The sequence below is a fragment of the Nymphalis io genome, chromosome 1, assembly GCF_905147045.1.
Source record: "Nymphalis io chromosome 1, ilAglIoxx1.1, whole genome shotgun sequence".
In the NCBI taxonomy this organism is placed as follows: Eukaryota; Metazoa; Arthropoda; class Insecta; order Lepidoptera; family Nymphalidae; genus Nymphalis; species Nymphalis io.
Genome location: NC_065888.1, coordinates 7,985,460 through 7,993,465, shown reverse-complemented (window position 1 = coordinate 7,993,465; position 8,006 = coordinate 7,985,460). Strand labels below are relative to the sequence as shown.

Below are 8,006 nucleotides of genomic sequence, written 5' to 3'. Positions count from 1 at the left end.
CATTTCTTTTATTTTATTTTTAATTAATATTTATAAGAGAGCTTCTTAAGCAATTCATATTTAATTGCATTCAAATAAAATTAAATGTCATGTACAAACATTTTTAAGCAATTAAAATTAAAAAGAGATACATTTAAGAAAAATAATACAAATTTGAGGCAACATCAGTGATCATTATCTAATATAATTATCAAGAATAAATTAAAATACCCGGTCAATTACTACAATAAAAGTCGAACATTATGAGTGACCGAACGTTTCATTATAAACTTATTTCAAATTAAAAGTGCTGGTGACACATTTTAAAACATGTAAGCTGCTAATTATGAGGTGCCGTTTTAAAATTGCTATTGGCATCATTAAAATAAGTTTACATTAGCAGTTCGGTAGAAAAATAATATACCTAAATGAAACACGTCTTTAAAATTAAAATATTTGAATTTCGACAAGTAGACAAACGTTGCACATCTAAAACCTAAATTAGATTCTTTTAACAACAAAGGCACCAAAAATTCTCAAGGCATCATAATTGGAATGGACAAATAACATAAATTACTACAAAATGTTTCTATCGTGGTGTGTAAATTTTTCATGTATAAACATTTTTATCAAAATAAGCTATTAAACCACGATAAATTTTTTTTCATTATATGAAATATGACATTTAAAATCTCAATAATAAAAATATAAACTACCTAGAAAAATTGGTCCTAATACGTTTGCAAAACATTATATCTAGTTCAAAATAGATAGCATCAAAAGTGAAGATGCTAAACCAAAAGTTTTTAAATTGGGTACGTTAGGAGGTACCAACCCCTAATTGTAAATCCAAGTATTTGAAATGGAATGAGGGGAGCGAACTTTAACGGCCATCGTGAATAAAACAATTTCTCAAATATCTTACAAAAGGTGTCTTATGAAAAACAAGGACCTCGTGTCTTGGTCGGTTTGTGTATAAATTATATTTTCTACCTTTCTCGTTTTTGAAAGACGAAAAGTTATACTTTAAGGGGGCACCATATAAAATTCGAATTGAAAAATCGATTGTGAAGATTTTTGCTTCACGAAAGTCTTTATCTTGGACTTATCCCCTCCATCGAAGAAAATTGAACTGAACTAGATAATTACAACTACTTAAAATAATTACAATTAAAAACATTAAAACTACCTGTATTTAAAACTAAAACACTTCGAAAATTATCGTTATATATTTACGATGAGAACCATGCAATCGAACCGGTTTCGCGTGTATGATTATGAAATAAGAACTGAGAAGATAATGTGTTACTTTTTTAAGTTTTTTGCGTCTTTAAATAACTTATAACATTGCCTTGAACACCTTAATAATTTAATTCATATATTTGCGTCTCAAGAGATTTTTGTATTTAATTTATTGTAATATATTATAGTTTACACGAATAGTTACTGTTTGTAGCCTTCATTGAATTTGAAAAGTAATCGAATTAAATATTATGAACGTTTTTAAGTAATAGATAAATAAGAACACAACTATTTGAAAAGTAATATTGTGGAACAATTTATGATGTTCTATTTATTTTCGGTTAATAAGTTTTTTATTGCATTGTATTTATATGATTTAATTTTTGCTGTGCTGGTTAAGTATAGCCGTTTCAAGAACAGGTTTTGATCGTGATGAATATAAGTAACCAAGCTGGTTTCCCGCGCTACCGTTCTTAAAGCTTCAACGTATACCGAAGTTGTTAAAATTTGGCGAAAATATATTAAGATTCCAATAATATTTTAAAAAAATTAACTTATATTATGTCAAAGCGGCATTTAAATAATGATTACAATTTTAAAATGATAATTATTCATTTTGCAGTTACATTGGCAATAACTGATAAGATGTAAGACTAGAAAAAATTAAGAGTATTGTCAATTTTTTGTTTACTTTTGTATTAAAACGATATTTAATTATTGTATACAAATTTTTTTAGAAATATTTTTTACTATTACTTATACGATGTGATAAAATCGAAATACTAGCTAAATCTATTCATAAATGGTTTGGATGAGTACGGACATTAACTTATACTTAGAAATTTCTTATTTATTAAATTCTAATAAATGCAATTGCTGTGATGTCGCACTTAGTAGTACCATTGTTATTTCCTATGAGTAAATTAAACAAAATGTTTACAACTGTATCATGGCCTTATGACAATCTTATACATTTGAGAATGTAAAAAACCTAAAGATTATTTCAACATGCAAAAATATGGAAATTACTGAAATATTATATTTAATATCACAGTTGATGATTCTTTGTACTTATTTTAAACACTTCTTATTGATAATTAATAAGGTTCAGTTACTAGTAGATTTCAGATTAAAAAAATAATAATGAAAAACAGAAATTCGAGATTAAAACACTAAGCTCTCATTCATATTAAACATAACATGGACAACCTTATTTAAGCAATTTATTGCTATAAAATATCAGTCTGATACATTACTCTAACTTGAGTGCCATCAATAAACATAAAGTTAATTCTTAAACAATCAAGTTTACTGACTCAAAGTTAAATTCAAGAAATAATTTGGAGTTTTATCTATTGTTCTTGTGTATCTTAGTGTTACTTTACAATAACAGTAAACATTATTTATTTATAATGTAAACATTTGCATTATTAATTGTCAACAATGTTAATAATATTTATTTTATTCTACCAAAAATGCTGTATTTTGTAAAAGTTTTTGTCATATATTTGATGGTGTTAATAACCAGAATATAGAAAAATATAGTTACATAATAACTAAATGAACAAAACAAAGTAACCATTAAGTAACAGCAGACAGTTCTAAACATAATAATGATTTACAATACAAAAGTTACCATTTTAAAAATATTGTGACTTGATGAGGCATAAAATGAATTTTAATGCTATATATTATTTATTATAAATGGCACATTATCAGACCATAGTTTTTCTCAATTACTATAAATTTATATCATAGTAATCTCTCACGCAACGATTTCATAAATCATATCTTTGGATATGAAATGCTGACATTTTATTACTAGAATCACTGGTATAAAAGTTAGGTATCTAAGAATTTTAAGGGCACAAGAGTCTTTTTAAGTTTTTTCTGCTCTTTTTTGTACCAATGGAATAAATATTTTTCTGTCTTTTTGATGGACTTGGCCCATCCAGGTCATATTGAATACACTTCTTATCTGAATGTCTTTCCCCCATACAAAGCCTACAGAACTGGTGACAACAGGTAATACTTGTGCATTCAACCCACACCTCTCCCGAGCTTTCCTCTGTTACTTTGGCAGGTCGTTGACACTTAACGCAAGGTAACTGTTTACGTGAATCCAATGCAGCTGCCTAAAAACAAAGTGGTATCATTTATAAATTTGATTTTGATTTGAATAAAATCATAATTTAACACATAATTTTGTTTAAAAAATTACCTTAGCATATCTTTTGAACTTAATGGTTCTGGGTGTCCCTGGAGGGCTTTTGTGAGAACTGGCTTGTTGGTTATTATATTGAATATTATGAATCTCCATTAATGGCCTCATTTGATGTTTAAAACCATTTTTCGGTGTGGACATTTTATTTTCCTGGTTTTCCCTAGCATTTTTTAGAAAATGTACATATTCCCGTTTTATTGTTTTTACCCTACTAACATCTTCCCACACTTTTTGCCAAAGCTCACTGACCATAGTGAAATTATGAACATCTTCATGTGACAGATATTGAAATATTTTCATTATTGCAGGCATCACATTTGCATACTGGTATAACATCTTAATCATATCAAACTTCTCATTTGGTTTAAATTGAAACACATTTACTTTGTTACTGGTCACAAGAGATTTTGTTAATGGTTGCAGTTCTCGTGTTTCACAAGTAAGAGAATGTATTACGAAATTATCTCTATCTCTCCAAAGTCTTCTTGCATTGAATGGACTTAGTTTACAACTATTTCTGCATATCTTTTTCACTGGTGTTGTGGGGTATGTTAGATGTATGTGATCATTTATTGAGAGTAATTCTGCTTCTAAAATGTTTGTATGGCCTAAATTTACAGAAGAAACACTTACATTTAATGTATGGTTATCACTACATCTAAGCATACGTAATCCACCAGATATTATACTGGTAGGAGTTGGAACAGAGTTATGACTTGTTTCTGTGTTCTCTGTTTCGTCCTGATATACCCTCTTAATGCCTCTGCGGTTTTGGGGGGAATCATTATAACTTTCATTTGATCTTATTAAACCAGTGCTATACTTCAATCTCGGACTATAGTCTTTAGAAATATTTAAGCAATCAACTTGAAATTGGCCCGTAAAACTTAATTTATCATTAAAGATTGCATGATTAAAATTTTCACCTGATATTTCTGAGCTTTCTAATGATCCCGGGGTGTGATAACCACTATCTTCGGTCTTCCAATAGTTCATATTTTCGTATGATAGGCATGGCGTAACAGTTTCAACAATATCTGAGTGAAAATCCATTTTGTTAGTAACAAGCGCGAAACGAAATTCTTAATCAAATATATAATAGGTTTTGACAAAATAATTTTCTGTGTAGAGCCATATTAGAAACTCCATATCAAAATAAACTCATTATGTATCTGGGATTAAAAGAATAGCTTTTATAATATGTTTTTGATATTTTATAATTATTTACGTTACACTTTAGAAACATCAACTCAAGCTATGACAGTTGGAAGTTTGGAAACTTTGGAACGACGCAGATCAAATACACAGATTAAAGATAATATTACCTATACCTGGTAAAATATTTTGTTGCCGCTCGATTCAAAACTTGACTAACATTTTGATCTACGGACATGTTGGAAAAACATTATGTAAATAAATTCTAAATAAGGAATCGCACATTTATTCAAAATAAAATTTAGTAAGAGAAGTAGAATTTAGTAATTTACCTCTTAATAATATGCATATTAGAAATTTTGAAGATTTGACACATTTGTTCTTTTCCAGAGCATAAACTCATCATAACTTAATTTAATAATTTACTTTTAACTTATATATTGTAACGTCTCCATAAGGTTTTATAGTAGGAAAAATATCTACTTTTTTCATAAACAATATTAATGAAGTTTGTTTAACAAACGCAAAGAACAATTATTTAAAAAGTATAGACATTTTAATGTCAGCAAATGAAATAATTATTGAGGATTGCATTTGAAATTCGCATCTCGAATTTGGGGTTGATAAAGATTGTTTTTAAAGGGGTTGGTTGCTATTTTCAAACGACACCTCCCGAAACCTGCGGAGACGCGTAGTTCTTTTATTGCATGAGTTTGAAGTACGTGGAACGTCCTTTTGCGTTCACTTGTGCATTTTTAAAGTTCTAGATTACGATTATTTTGTTTTATAAATATTTATTGTTGTTTTAAAATAACTTATTGTTATTTTATAACAGTTCATTATTATTTTGTAAAATAAATATATCTTTTTTCTATTAAGTTCAAGACTAGTTTTAAATTTAACAAAACAGAATCATCAAATCGTCACATGTCAAATTCCAGGGCAAAGACATATAGGTCTAGAGCAAAGACATGTAGGGTTAGTTTTAACTTTTGACCACAATAAAGATGAGACGTACTATGTCGCAATACTATTGTGATCCTATCTTGAAGTCAGACTCGGAAACTTTATATTTAAATGAAATATATATATAACTAATTACAATACTAAAACCATTTTTAATCATAATCATGTATTAATTCATCAGATAACAAAGAGAACTAAGTCCACAATTGATTTCGTCTTTTTTACCTATGATGTTGATACATAAAAGACAAAACCAAAAGAAACTTGGCTTTTATTAACTTAAAGAATTGTACATAATAAGCTGACAATATGTAACATTTGACAGGATAAAAGAATAGTATAATTTCTTCATAAATTATACGTCATTCACCCCCTCTATCTTTTTCTAACACACAGCTGTAATCTTTTAAATAATATGGAGTTCTTCTTGTCCTTACGGATCTCCTAGTGCTTGGCGCTGTAGATTGTATATTGTCTAGATCCTTATCCGCCGAGCTCAGAACTCTATATTCAGTCATAAAAAACATCTAAGATGTCCTCTTGTTCTTTCTGACTTTTTGTATTTGAGTCATTTAATTCTTCTTCTATATTTTGATTCATAGAGTTTTCAACAGGAGAAGGAAGTGGAGCTAAATTTCGATTTGAAACTGTTGATTCGCGTCCATTTTTATGCTTTACAAAAGAGTAATAGGGGTTACTTTGTAATAGTTCAACCTCTTCAACATATGGATCATATTTATTACGGATATTTTTTTTCATTAACACAGGTCCAGGAACTAACCAAGAAGGTAAAGATTCTGCATTAGATGATCTGCGAGGATGATTAAATAGCCGTTCGTGAGGAGTTGTATTGATTGGTATACACAGAAGTGAACGAATTGCATGTTATGACATTGGCAGAACTTGCTCCCAGTTTTCAATTGGCATTTCTCTTGCGCGAAGAGCAAGTTGAAAAGTTTTCCACAAAGTACCATTGAGACGCTCGATTTGACCATTTCCACGTGGATTATAAGGTGTTGTTCTGCTACAAGCGATTCCCAAGGCACTTAAAAAATCTGTAAACTCTTTAGAAATAAAAGCAGATCCTCTATCGCTATGTATATAAAGAGGTGTTCCGAACATGTAAAATAAATCTTGTAAACATCTTATAACAGTTGACGTTGTCATTTCCTTACAGACATATGCGAAAGGAAATCTACTGTATTCATCAATTATTGTTAATAAGTACTTATTTGAAGTATTCGACGGTAAAGGTCCTTTGAAGTCAATGTTTAGTCGCTCAAACGGTGCTGTTGCTTTTATTAGTTGACCTTTAGATTGTATAAAGCGAGGTTTAACTTCGGCACATATTGGGCAAGACAGTGTAACAGACTTTATATCATTTACCGAATACGGTAAATTTTTCATACGAATCCAATGCATCATTCTTACAATGCCAGGGTGGCAGAGAGAGTTATGCAACTCACGTAATTTATCAGTATTCATGTGAGCACATACTCTTGATAAAGCATCAGCAACTGTGTTTTCTTTACTCGGACGATAACTTATGTCATATTTAAAACAAGATAATTCGAGACGCCATCGTTCAAGCTTTTCATTTTTTATTTTACTGCAATGATTTTGATTAAATATAAATGCAACAGAGCGTTGATCTGTTAAAAGTAAAAAGTGTTTACCAGCTAAGTAATGACGCCATTTGCGAAGACTCTACAATGGCACATGCTTCTTTTTCAATTGAAGGTTGTCGTTGTTATGAATTTGAAAGGGTTCTAGAGAAAAAAGCTATAGGACGCCCCTTTTGAGAAAGAGATGCAGCAATGGCAATTTCTGATGCGTCAGTCTCTACAATAAGAATCTCATTATCATCAATAACTGTCAAAGTAGATTTTCCTATTTCTGATTTCAATGACGCAAAGCAATGTTTTGCAGTATTATCGATGGGAAAAGACTTAATACCAACCAATGGATGTATTTTCTGTGAAAAATTATTTATCCATTTCGCGTAGTGAGCAAAAAAACCTAATAATCTTTTTAATTCAACGTTATTTGTAGGAATTGGCAGGTGTAACAGTGGTTTCAATCTATCAGAATCAGGTTTGACAGTATTGTCTTTTATATTGTATCCAAGCAGATTAATAGAATTGACACCAAAGATAGATTTTTGTTCATTAATTGTCAAATTGTACTTTTTGACAGCAGCCATAAAACAATTTAAGTTTTGATCATGATCATCTTTGTCCTTTCCACACGCAGTAAGATCATCTAAATAGCAAAATATACCTTTCAGGTGTTCTGTGTTAATTATAAAATATAAAGCTCGTTCAAATGCTGCTACTCCATTTGTGACTCCAAACGGTATTCTTGTAAATTGATATAGATTACCACAGGCTTCAAAAGCAGTTTAAAGTTTTTCTTTTTCTAGTATTGTAATCTGATGGTA

At 29.7% G+C, this 8,006-nt stretch overlaps 1 protein-coding gene across 2 annotated transcripts; it reads right to left on the bottom strand.

Annotated features, from left to right (window-relative positions):
* Nucleotides 1–2,602: 2,602 nt before the first annotated feature.
* On the bottom strand, nucleotides 2,603–4,695 carry LOC126779960 (F-box only protein 43-like). Of its 2 annotated transcripts, XM_050504295.1 has the most exons (3): nucleotides 4,372–4,695; nucleotides 3,443–4,053; nucleotides 2,603–3,356 (listed from the first exon to the last, which is right to left on the bottom strand). In XM_050504295.1, the coding sequence occupies exons 1-3, from the start codon at nucleotides 4,496–4,498 to the stop codon at nucleotides 3,081–3,083; spliced, it is 1,014 nt and encodes a 337-aa protein (XP_050360252.1). In that variant the 5' UTR covers nucleotides 4,499–4,695; the 3' UTR covers nucleotides 2,603–3,080. The 2 variants fall into 2 exon arrangements, with proteins under 2 accessions (XP_050360252.1, XP_050360172.1); XM_050504215.1 differs by having other exon boundaries at nucleotides 3,443–4,695.
* Between the last annotated feature and the right edge of the window lie 3,311 nt (nucleotides 4,696–8,006).